Source organism: Oncorhynchus tshawytscha, linkage group LG19 (genome assembly GCF_018296145.1).
Source record: "Oncorhynchus tshawytscha isolate Ot180627B linkage group LG19, Otsh_v2.0, whole genome shotgun sequence".
NCBI lineage: Eukaryota > Metazoa > Chordata > Actinopteri > Salmoniformes > Salmonidae > Oncorhynchus > Oncorhynchus tshawytscha.
Window position 1 is genome coordinate 53,866,520 of NC_056447.1, and position 13,704 is coordinate 53,880,223.

Here is a 13,704-nt window from a genome sequence, read left to right on the forward strand (position 1 = left end):
CACATAATACCAGGGCATATCTGGTGGTCTGTCTCCTCATCACTCAGCCACATAATGCCAGGGTATATATGGTGGTCTGTCTCCTCATCACTCAGCCACATAATGCCAGGGTATATATGGTGGTCTGTCTCCTCATCACTCAGCCACATAATACCAGGGTATATCTGGTGGTCTGTCTCCTCATGACTACATAAAGCCAGGGTATATCTGGTGGTCTGTCTCCTCATCACTGCAGAATACCAGGGTATATCTGGTGGTCTGTCTCCTCATCACTGCAGAATACCAGGTTATATCTGGTGGTCTGTCTCCTCATCGCTCAGACACATAATACCAGGGTATATCTGGTGGTCTGTCTCCTCATCGCTCAGCCACATAATACCAGGTTATATCTGGTGGTCTGTCTCCTCATCGCTCAGCCACATAATGGCCAGGGTATACAGGTATCTGGGGGTCTGTCTCCTCATCACTCAGCCACATAATGGCCAGGGTATACAGGTATCTGGGGTCTGTCTCCTCATCACTCAGCCACATAATGGCCAGGGTATACAGGTATCTGGGGGTCTGTCTCCTCATCGCTCAGCCACATAATGGCCAGGGTATATCTGGTGGTCTGTCTCCTCATCACTCAGCCACATAATGACCAGGGTATACAGGTATGTGGGGGTCTGTCTCCTCATCACTCAGCCACATAATGCCAGGGTATACAGGTATCTGGGGGTCTGTCTCCTCATCGCTCAGCCACATAATGGCCAGGGTATATCTGGTGGTCTGTCTCCTCATCACTCAGCCACATAATGACCAGGGTATACAGGTATGTGGGGGTCTGTCTCCTCATCACTCAGCCACATAATACCAGGGTATATCTGGTGGTCTGTGTCCTCATCACTCAGCCACATAATACCAGGGTATATCTGGTGGTCTGTCTCCTCATCACTGCATAATACCAGGGTATATCTGGTGGTCTGTCTCCTCATCGCTCAGCCACATAATGGCCAGGGTATACAGGTATCTGGGGGTCTGTCTCCTCATCACTCAGCCACATAATGGCCAGGGTATACAGGTATCTGGGGGTCTGTCTCCTCATCACTCAGCCACATAATGGCCAGGGTATACAGGTATCTGGGGGTCTGTCTCCTCATCACTCAGCCACATAATACCAGGGTATATCTGGTGGTCTGTCTCCTCATCAGTCAGCCACACAATGACCAGGGTATACAGGCATGTGGGGGTCTGTCTCCTCATCACTCAGCCACATAATGCCAGGGTATACAGGTATATGGGGGTCTGTCTCCTCATCACTCAGCCACATAATGCCAGAGTATATCTGGTGGTCTGTCTCCTCATCGCTCAGCCACATAATACCAGGGCATATCTGGTGGTCTGTCTCCTCATCACTCAGCCACATAATGCCAGGGTATATATGGTGGTCTGTCTCCTCATCACTCAGCCACATAATACCAGGGTATATCTGGTGGTCTGTCTCCTCATGACTACATAAAGCCAGGGTATATCTGGTGGTCTGTCTCCTCATCACTGCAGAATACCAGGGTATATCTGGTGGTCTGTCTCCTCATCACTGCAGAATACCAGGTTATATCTGGTGGTCTGTCTCCTCATCACTCACACACATAATACCAGGGTATATCTGGTGGTCTGTCTCCTCATCGCTCAGCCACATAATACCAGGTTATATCTGGTGGTCTGTCTCCTCATCGCTCAGCCACATAATGGCCAGGGTATACAGGTATCTGGGGTTCTGTCTCCTCATCACTCAGCCACATAATGGCCAGGGTATACAGGTATCTGGGGGTCTGTCTCCTCATCGCTCAGCCACATAATGGCCAGGGTATATCTGGTGGTCTGTCTCCTCATCACTCAGCCACATAATGACCAGGGTATACAGGTATGTGGGGGTCTGTCTCCTCATCACTCAGCCACATAATGCCAGGGTATACAGGTATCTGGGGTCTGTCTCCTCATCGCTCAGCCACATAATGGCCAGGGTATATCTGGTGGTCTGTCTCCTCATCACTCAGCCACATAATGACCAGGGTATACAGGTATGTGGGGGTCTGTCTCCTCATCACTCAGCCACATAATGGCCAGGGTATATCTGGTGGTCTGTCTCCTCATCACTCAGCCACATAATGACCAGGGTATACAGGTATGTGGGGGTCTGTCTCCTCATCACTCAGCCACATAATGCCAGGGTATATCTGGTGGTCTGTCTCCTCATCACTCAGCCACATAATGACCAGGGTATACAGGTATGTGGTGGTCTGTCTCATCATCGCTCAGCCACAGGCTAATTTGGGCATAGGGGTTAGATTAGAGTTAGGGGTTAGGTTTAGGGTTAGAATTAGAGTTAGGGGTTAGAATTAGAGTTAGGGGTTAGGTTTAGGGTTAGGGTTAAAGTTAGGGGTTAGGTTTAGGGTTAGGGTTAGAATAAGAGTTAGGGGTTAGGTTTAGGGTTAGAATTAGGGTTAGGGGTAAAATTAGAGTTAGAGGTTAGGTTTAAGGTTATGTTTAGAATTAGAGTTAGGGTTAGGTTTAGGGTTAGAATTAGAGTTAGGGGTTAGGTTTAGGGTTAGAATTAGAGTTAGGGGTTAGGTTTAGGATTAGAATTAGAGTTAGGGGTTAGGTTTAGGGTTAGAATTAGAGTTAGGGTTAGGTTTAGGGTTAGAATTAGAGTTAGGGGTTAGAATTAGAGTTAGGGGTTAGGTTTAGGGTTAGAATTAGAGTTAGGGGTTAGGTTTAGGGTTAGAATTAGAGTTAGGGGTTAGGTTTAGGGTTAGAATTAGAGTTAGGGGTTAGGTTTAGGGTTAGAATTAGAGTTAGGGGTTAGGTTTAGGGTTAGGGTTAAAATTAGAGTTAGGGGTTAGGGAAAATAGGATTTTGAATGTGAATCAATTGTTTGGTCCCCACGAGGATAGTAAAACAGACGTGTGTGTGTGTGTGTGTGTCTTTGTGTCATGTTAAACGTTCCCTTCAGACTACATCTGTGGTTACAAGGATTTCTCATTCTATGGAGAACAGGTGGTGAGAACATGAGAGTTAGTATAGAAGTCATGGGAACAATACAGACAGGAGTCTGAGCTAGATAGTCGGTTTACAGTACAGATAAACAGAGACTTACAATGATCAGGCAGCCAGACATAGGATACAACTCTTAAAGATGCATTCTGGGATATTTAGCGCAACAAATGTGTAACATATCACACAAATTGGATTTGTAACATATCACACAAATTGGATTTGTAACATATCACACAAATTGGATTCGTAACATATCAACACGAATTGGATTTGTAACATATCACACAAATTGGATTTGTAACATATCACACAAATTGGATTTGTAACATATCACACAAATTGGATTTGTAACATATCACACGAATTGGATTTGTAACATATCACACAAATTGGATTCGTAACATATCACCTGAATTGGATGAATTAGTACACAAAAAACAGAGACGTGCTTTGACTCGTGACTCGACTCCACATCAAAAACTACTGCCTGAAATTCTACAAAAGTTTAAGAGTTCTATCTTTAATTTAATTTAATTTAGATTTCATATCAAATCACGAGCACCTCACCAAGATGTGGGTTACAAGCATCAGACCTACTACTACTGTATGTTTATTCTCTGGCAGAACACGGACAATAGATTATCCATCTTCTTCTATCCAGCAAATGGATGCTCATAGTAACCATGACGACAGGTGAGACTCCCCCCCCCCTCCACACAGGTAACTACCACCGGATTAAACCATTTCCCCATGGTTCACATTCACCCAGGTATAAGACAAGCATCCACATCCACGTGTGGGACCCGGCTACAGGATACCTGAGGTGTGATGCTGCCCTCTTATGGCATCTTAATGCAGCACAGCTCCACACTTATTTTTAATTTGATTTATTTAACTTTTATTTAACTAGGCAAGTTCAGTTAAGAACAAATTCTTATTTACAATTACGGCCTACCCCCGGACGACGCTGGGACAATTGTGCGCCGCTTGGGACTCCCAATCACAGCTGGTTGTGAAACAGCCTGGAATCTAACCAGGGTCTGTAGTGACGCCTCTAGCACTGAGATGCAGTGCCTTAGACCGCCGTGCCAACTCGGGAGCCCTATTGGGGACTAGTCCCCAGGAATCTATTTAAAATAGTCGCTGAGCATCGGTCGTGTGGTCCAGTGCTGCAAAGAAAGACCTCGTTAAACTGCAGTCGGCCCCAAAACAGAGCAGCACATCTTGTTCTTCATAGTAATCAGAGGGCTGATATATATACTATACTATATATATACTACATGCCCAGTCTCTCTTGGCTGAGAGTTGAGACTGACTGCATCACTATCATAAACACGATGAGCCTGGGGACGTGAGACACACTGGGGACCAGGCCTACTATCATAAACACATGGAGAGATGAGGACGTAAGGCAGACTGGGGACCAGGCCCACTATCATAAACACGATGAGCCTGGGGACGTAAAGCAGACTGGGGACCAGGCCTACTATCATAAACACGATGAGCCTGGGGACGTAATGCACACTGGGGACCAGGCCTACTATCATAAACACATGGAGAGATGAGGACATAAGGCAGACTGGGGACCAGGCCTACTATCATAAACACATGGAGAGATGAGGACATAAGGCACACTGGGGACCAGGCCTACTATCATAAACACATGGAGAGATGAGGACGTAAGGCACACTGGGGACCAGGCCTACTATCATAAACACATGAGAGATGAGGACATAAGGCAGACTGGGGACCAGGCCTACTATCATAAACACATGAGAGATGAGGACATAAGGCACACTGGGGACCAGGCCTACTATCATAAACACATGGAGAGATGAGGACGTAAGGCACACTGGGGACCAGGCCTACTATCATAAACACATGGAGAGATGAAGACGTAAGACACACTGGGGACCAGGCCTACTATCATAAACACGATGAGCCTGGGGACGTAAGACACACTGGGGACCAGGCCTACTATCATAAACACATGGAGAGATGAGGACATAAGGCAGACTGGGGACCAGGCCTACTATCATAAACACGATGAGCTTGGGGACGTAAGACACACTGGGGACCAGGCCTACTATCATAAACACATGGAGAGATGAGGACGTAAGGCAGACTGGGGACCAGGCCTACTATCATAAACACGATGAGCCTGGGGACGTAAGACACACTGGGGACCAGGCCTACTATCATAAACACATGGAGAGATGAGGACGTAAGACACACTGGGGACCAGGCCTACTATCATAAACACGATGAGCCTGAGGACGTAAGACACACTGGGGACCAGGCCTACTATCATAAACACATGGAGAGATGAGGACATAAGGCACACTGGGGACCAGGCCTACTATCATAAACACATGGAGAGATGAGGACATAAGGCAGACTGGGGACCAGGCCTACTATCATAAACACATGGAGAGATGAGGACATAAGGCAGACTGGGGACCAGGCCTACTATCATAAACACATGAGAGATGAGGACATAAGGCACACTGGGGACCAGGCCTACTATCATAAACACATGGAGAGATGAGGACGTAAGGCACACTGGGGACCAGGCCTACTATCATAAACACATGGAGAGATGAGGACGTAAGACACACTGGGGACCAGGCCTACTATCATAAACACGATGAGCCTGGGGACGTAAGACACACTGGGGACCAGGCCTACTATCATAAACACATGGAGAGATGAGGACATAAGGCAGACTGGGGACCAGGCCTACTATCATAAACACGATGAGCTTGGGGACGTAAGACACACTGGGGACCAGGCCTACTATCATAAACACATGGAGAGATGAGGACGTAAGGCAGACTGGGGACCAGGCCTACTATCATAAACACGATGAGCCTGGGGACGTAAGGCAGACTGGGGACCAGGCCTACTATCATAAACACATGGAGAGATGAGGACATAAGGCAGACTGGGGACCAGGCCTACTATCATAAACACGATGAGCTTGGGGACGTAAGACACACTGGGGACCAGGCCTACTATCATAAACACATGGAGAGATGAAGACATAAGACACACTGGGGACCAGGCCTACTATCATAAACACATGGAGAGATGAGGACATAAGGCACAGTGGGGACCAGGCCTACTATCATAAACACGATGAGCCTGGGGACGTAAGACACACTGGGGACCAGGCCTACTATCATAAACACATGGAGAGATGAGGACATAAGGCAGACTGGGGACCAGGCCTACTATCATAAACACGATGAGCCTGAGGACGTAAGACACACTGGGGACCAGGCCTACTATCATAAACACATGGAGAGATGAGGACATAAGGCAGACTGGGGACCAGGCCTACTATCATAAACACGATGAGCCTGGGGACGTAAGACACACTGGGGACCAGGCCTACTATCATAAACACATGGAGAGATGAGTCTGGGGACGTAAGGCAGACTGGGGACCAGGCCTACTATCATAAACACATGGAGAGATGAGCCTGGGGACGTAAGGCAGACTGGGGACCAGGCCTACTATCATAAACACATGGAGAGATGAGTCTGGGGACGTAATGCACACTGGGGACCAGGCCTACTATCATAAACACATGAGAGATGAGGACGTAAGACACACTGGGGACCAGGCCTACTATCATAAAGACATGGAGAGATGAGGACATAAGGCACACTGGGGACCAGGCCTACTATCATAAACACGATGAGCCTGGGGACGTAAGGCACACTGGGGACCAGGCCTACTATCATAAACACGATGAGCCTGGGGACGTAATGCACACTGGGGACCAGGCCTACTATCATAAACACGATGAGCCTGGGGACGTAAGACACAGTGGGGACCAGGCCTACTATCATAAACACATGGAGAGATGAGGACGTAAGACACACTGGGGACCAGGCCTACTATCATAAACACATGGAGAGATGAGGACGTAAGGCAGACTGGGGACCAGGCCTACTATCATAAACACATGAGAGATGAGGACATAAGGCAGACTGGGGACCAGGCCTACTATCATAAACACATTAGAGATGAGGACATAAGGCACACTGGGGACCAGGCCTACTATCATAAACACATGGAGAGATGAGGACGTAAGGCACTCTGGGGACCAGGCCTACTATCATAAACACATGGAGAGATGAGGGCAAAGGCAGACTGGGGACCAGGCCTACTATCATAAACACATGGAGAGATGAGGACGTAAGACACACTGGTGACCAGGCCTACTATCATAAACACGATGAGCCTGGGGACGTAATGCACACTGGGGACCAGGCCTACTATCATAAACACGATGAGCCTGTGGACGTAAGACACAGTGGGGACCAGGCCTACTATCATAAACACATGGAGAGATGAGGACGTAAGACACACTGGGGACCAGGCCTACTATCATAAACACATGGAGAGATGAGGACATAAGGCAGACTGGGGACCAGGCCTACTATCATAAACACAATGAGCCTGGGGACGTAATGCACACTGGGGACCAGGCCTACTATCATAAACACGATGAGCCTGGGGACGTAATGCACACTGGGGACCAGGCCTACTATCATAAACACGATGAGCCTGGGGACGTAAGACACAGTGGGGACCAGGCCTACTATCATAAACACATGGAGAGATGAGGACGTAAGGCAGACTGGGGACCAGGCCTACTATCATAAACACATGGAGAGATGAGGACGTAAGACACACTGGGGACCAGGCCTACTATCATAAACACATGAGAGATGAGGACATAAGGCAGACTGGGGACCAGGCCTACTATCATAAACACATGAGAGATGAGGACATAAGGCAGACTGGGGACCAGGCCTACTATCATAAACACATTAGAGATGAGGACATAAGGCACACTGGGGACCAGACCTACTATCATAAACACATGGAGAGATGAGGACATAAGGCACACTGGGGACCAGACCTACTATCATAAACACATGGAGAGATGAGGACATAAGACACACTGGGGACCAGGCCTACTATCATAAACACATGAGAGATGAGGACATAAGGCACACTGGGGACCAGGCCTACTATCATAAACACATGAGAGATGAGGACATAAGGCAGACTGGGGACCAGGCCTACTATCATAAACACATGGAGAGATGAGGACATAAGACACACTGGGGACCAGGCCTACTATCCTGCATTACCACATAAACACTTGTTAAACGCATCAGAAAAGGAATTCACTACATGGACAATCTTTTTTATAATGCCATTTTTAATGTCATCATTTTTTTTTTCAATACAAATGCACACACACACACACACATTTATTTTCACCTAAACCACTATTGCAATGAACGTCACAATACAAAATAAAACAAATATATCAGAAGTTGGCTTCCAAAAAGGGGCTACATGCAGGCAGGACACACACACACACACACACACACACACACACACACACTATAGACAGGCCTTTGTACAACATTAAAGAGGTGTGGCTCTAACAATAAGATGTTGAGGGGGAAGGATGGATGAAGGGAGCGGCGAAGGGAGGGAGTGTGGTAGAAATAGATGGAAGAGCGGCGGGGTAGAGAGGAGGGAGTGTGGTAAAAATAGATGGAAGAGCGGAGGGGTAGAGAGGAGGGAGTGTGGTAGAAATAGATGGAAGAGCGGCGGGGTAGAGAGGAGGGAGTGCGGTAGAAATAGATGGAAGAGCGGAGGGGTAGAGAGGAGGGAGTGCGGTAGAAATAGATGGAAGAGCAGAGGGGTAGAGAGGAGGGAGTGCGGTAGAAATAGATGGAAGAGCAGAGGGGAAGTAGAGAGGAGGGGTAGTGCGGTAGAAATAGATGGAAGAGCGGAGGGGTAGAGAGGAGGGAGTGCGGTAGAAATAGATGGAAGAGCGGAGGGGTAGAGAGGAGGGAGTGCGGTAGAAATAGATGGAAGAGCAGAGGGGAGAGGAGGGAGTAGAGAGATGGAGAGGAGGGTGCGGTAGAAATAGATGGAAGAGCGGAGGGGGTAGAGAGGAGGGAGTGCGGTAGAAATAGATGGAAGAGCAGAGGGGTAGAGATGGAAGAGCAGAGGAGAGGAGGGAGTGCGGTAGAAATAGATGGAAGAGCGGAGGGGTAGAGAGGAGGGAGTGCGGTAGAAATAGATGGAAGAGCAGAGGGGTAGAGAGGAGGGAGTGCGGTAGAAATAGATGGAAGAGCAGAGGGGTAGAGAGGAGGGAGTGCGGTAGAAATAGATGGAAGAGCAGAGGGGTAGAGAGGAGGGAGTGCGGTAGAAATAGATGGAAGAGCAGAGGGGTAGAGAGGAGGGAGTGGAACAGAAACAGCCAAAGTGTACAACACATATTTCTATATTACAGTCAAGCCAACTTTTTACTCAGTAGGTATAAATATTCTTCATCCAAAAGTCAGTGTAATTCCTTCTGCTTTAGCCTGAGTCCCAGTTAGCTAGCGAGACAGCACAAACAGATCCGGGACTCAGGCTACTTTCGCTGCCAGGCAGGTTTCAACCGGGTCCTCTCCGTCACCAAGCGTTCCTTTAGACCTGGTCCACCAAACACCTGGTTCACTTTTTACACACAAATCACTTTACATGTTGTTGTTGTTGTTTTCTTGTTGTTCTTGTCTTTTCGCTCTCTCTATCCTGTTCTTTTAACCTCACCCTGTACCTCAAAAGTCCAGCTGAGAAGTACGAGTTGTTGTTGTTGTTGTTGTTGTTGTAGTTGTTGTTGTAGTTGTTGTTGTTGTAGTTGTTGTTGTTGTTGTTGTAGTTGTTGTTTAGCTGCTGTTGTAGTTGTTGTAGTTGTTGTTGATGTTGTTGTTGTTGTAGTTGTTGTTGTAGTTGATGTTGTTGTTGTTGTTGATGTTGTTGTTGTAGTTGTTGTTGATGTTGTTGTAGTTGTTGTTGATGTTGTTGTTGTTGTAGTTGATGTTGTTGTTGTTGTAGTTGTTGTTGTAGTTGATGTTGTTGTTGTTGTTGATGTTGTTGTTGTAGTTGTTGTTATTGTTGTTGTAGTTGTTGTTGATGTTGTTGTAGTTGTTGTTGTAGTTGATGTTGTTGTTGTAGTTGTTGTTTAGCTGTTGTAGTTGTTGTTGTTGATGTTGTTGTTGTTTAGCTGTTGTTGTAGTTGTTGTACTTGTTGTTGATGTTGTTTGTTTGTTTGTTTTCTAACCAAATTGTTTTGCAGATACAAAAAGAACAACACATTTGTAAGTGTTAATTTTTCTTTTTTCCCCCCCTCCTGATTTCCCTTTTCTAGCTCCCATCCGTGCGGCTACAGCAGTCAGGCATCCTACTGGATCCCTCTGAACAGACACATGGCAAACACCATAGCGAACAGCTGTAGACAGGAGAGACAGAACAGCAGTCAGGCCACAGAACACGACAGGTGATTAGATGATTTAGTTCTGTCTTGACCTAATCCATGGAATAGATTGGCATATCTATAGTTATTAAACCCCTGAGCCTACTTGGTATGTAATCCTATGTAACATACTGTATGTTGTGTAACAGTCCTGCAACACCAATACTATCCACCAGGGGGGGGCTAAAGTACTGTGAAAAGTTTAGGAAGTGACATTCCCCAGTATGTCAGTGTTTGTTCCTGTGTATTATGTGCTATGTGTGTGTGTGTGTGTGTGTGTGTGTGTGTGTGTGTGTGTGTGTGTGTGTGTGTGTGTGTGTGTGTGTGTGTGTGTGTGTGTGTGTGTGGGGTGGAGGTAAACTACAAAACCTCTAACATTACTTAATCACATAAACCGATAAGGGTCAACAAAAAAATCTGGTTGATTTTGGGGGCTACTCAAAAAATGTTTATTAACAGAAACGAAATACTGAATCCTACCTCAATGGTGAGCACCACGATGGCCAGAGCTCCGGCCACGTATATATAGAGCTCAAAGTAGTCAACCACAGCAGAGTAACAACCCTGCCGACACACAGAGAGAGATAGCACCATCAGACACCACTGAACTCAATAGGACCATCAGACACCACTGAACTCAATAGGACCATCAGACACCACTGAACTCAATAGCACCATCAGACACCACTAGACTCGATAGGACCATCAGACACCACTGGGCTCGGTAGGACCATCAGACACCACTGAACTCGATAGCACCATCAGACACCACTAGACTCGATAGGACCATCAGACCCCACTGGGCTCGGTAGGACCATCAGGCACCACTGGACTCAATAGCACCATCAGACACCACTAAACTTGGTAGCACCATCAGACACCACTGAACTCGGTAGGACCATCAGACACCACTGGACTCGATAGGACCATCAGACACCACTGGACTCGGTAGGACCATCAGACACCACTGGACTCGATAGCACCATCAGACACCACTGAACTCGGTAGCACCATCAGACACCACTGAACTCGGTAGGACTATCAGACACCACTGAACTCGGTAGAACCATCAGACACCACTGAACTCGGTAGGACCATCAGACACCATTGAACTCGGTAGGACCATCAGACACCACTGGGCTCGGTAGGACCATCAGACACCACTGAACTCGATAGGACCATCAGACACCACTGGACTCAATAGGACCATCAGACACCACTGAACTCAATAGGACCATCAGACACCACTGAACTCGGGAGGACCATCAGACACCACTGGACTCGATAGGACCATCAGACACCACTGAACTCGGTAGCAACATCAGACACCACTGAACATGGTAGGACCATCAGACACCACTGAACTTGGTAGCACCATCAGACACCACTGGGCTCAGTAGCACCATCAGACACCACTGGACTTGGTAGCACCATCAGACAAACCTGGACGCAATAGCACCATCAGACACCACTGGACTCAATAGCACCATCAGACACCACTGAACTCGGTAGGACCATCAGACACCACTTTTTTTCTCACAAGGAATGGGGCTGTGGAAGTTGTACTGAAGACTACACACACGCACACGCACGCACACACACACACACACACACACACACACACACACACACACACACACACACACACACACACACACACACACACACACACACACACACACACACACACACACACACCTTGTTGTTTCGGAAGAGCATTTTCCCCATTAGACACTCGTCCTGGTTGACGTATGCCGAGTCTCCTGGTTGGCTGCCCCTCCTGCAGCAGGCTGCAGGGACCATCTCGTTGGGGTTGATCAACCGGAACAGGCTCTCCTCAAAGTCCTCCGGGCTGTTCACTCCACAGCAGTCAAACTGGGGGGGGGACACAGAGGTTGATGGTTCAATTCCCACAGGAATCACATACAGATACGGAAGGGAAATTTGTTTAGAGCCGCGTTAAGTGGCTTTGGTTGAAAGTGTCACAGTGAGTTTTGTATATATCTACCAAGTATCAGGGTTGGGTTCAAGTCCATTTGAAGTCAGTCACATTCTGGAAGTGACCTGATTGGAATGGAATTGACCTCAACCTTACCGTGTATTGGCCTTACGTTGTTCATGACGGCGTTCCAGGTTCCGGTGAAGACATCAGTGTTGTTGTATCCCTGGTAGTGTCTCTTCAGCTCCTTAGTGAAGAACTCTCTGGTCAGCTAGACAGGAACATGGACGACGTTCATATTAGTTCTGTTATGGTCAGAGGGACTAGAGTACTGTATCGTCATGATAACAGGCACAGTGGTTGTATTGGTTAACAGGAACAGTGTTTGTATTGGTTAACAGGAACAGTGTTTGTATTGGTTAACAGGAACAGTGGTTGTATTGGTTAACAGGAACAGTGGTTGTAGTGGTTAACAGGAACAGTGTTTGTATTGGTTAACAGGAACAGTGGTTGTATTGGTTAACAGGAACAGTGGTTGTATTGGTTAACAGGAACAGTGTTTGTATTGGTTAACAGGAACAGTGGTTGTATTGGTTAACAGGAACAGTGGTTGTATTGGTTAACAGGAACAGTGGTTGTATTGGTTAACAGGAACAGTGGTTGTATTGGTTGTATTGGTTAACAGGAACAGTGTTTGTATTGGTTAACAGGAACAGTGGTTGTATTGGTTGTATTGGTTAACAGGAACAGTGGTTGTATTGGTTAACAGGAACAGTGGTTGTATTGGTTAACAGGAACAGTGGTTGTATTGGTTAACAGGAACAGTGTTTGTATTGGTTAACAGGAACAGTGTTTGTAGTGGTTGTATTGGTTAACAGGAACAGTGGTTGTAGTGGTTAACAGGAACAGTGGTTGTAGTGGTTAACAGGAACAGTGGTTGTATTGGTTAACAGGAACAGTGGTTGTATTGGTTAACAGGAACAGTGGTTATATTGGTTAACAGGAACAGTGGTTGTATTGGTTAACAGGAACAGTGGTTGTATTGGTTAACAGGAACAGTGGTTATATTGGTTAACAGGAACAGTGGTTGTAGTGGTTGTATTGGTTAACAGGAACAGTGGTTGTATTGGTTAACAGGAACAGTGGTTATATTGGTTAACAGGAACAGTGTTTGTAGTGGTTGTATTGGTTAACAGGAACAGTGGTTGTAGTGGTTAACAGGAACAGTGGTTGTAGTGGTTAACAGGAACAGTGGTTGTATTGGTTAACAGGAACAGTGGTTGTATTGGTTAACAGGAACAGTGTTTGTATTGGTTAACAGGAACAGTGTTTGTAGTGGTTGTATTGGTTAACAGGAACAGTGGTTGTATTGGTTAACAGGAACAGTGGT

The 13,704-nt window shown here is 46.8% G+C and overlaps 1 protein-coding gene across 1 annotated transcript in view; it reads right to left on the reverse strand.

Moving 5' to 3' along the window:
* Positions 1 to 10,077: 10,077 nt before the first annotated feature.
* Positions 10,078 to 13,704, reverse strand: part of LOC121840101 (tetraspanin-18-like) — a 130,360-nt gene continuing 126,733 nt past the window's right edge. The window contains exons 6-9 of the mRNA XM_042301896.1: positions 12,487 to 12,585; positions 12,074 to 12,250; positions 10,856 to 10,939; positions 10,078 to 10,351 (exon numbers count right to left, since the gene is read on the reverse strand). Of these exons, the coding sequence (XP_042157830.1) occupies positions 10,304 to 10,351; positions 10,856 to 10,939; positions 12,074 to 12,250; positions 12,487 to 12,585 (408 nt within the window). The 3' untranslated portion in view covers positions 10,078 to 10,303. The remainder of the gene's footprint in view (positions 10,352 to 10,855; positions 10,940 to 12,073; positions 12,251 to 12,486; positions 12,586 to 13,704) is intronic.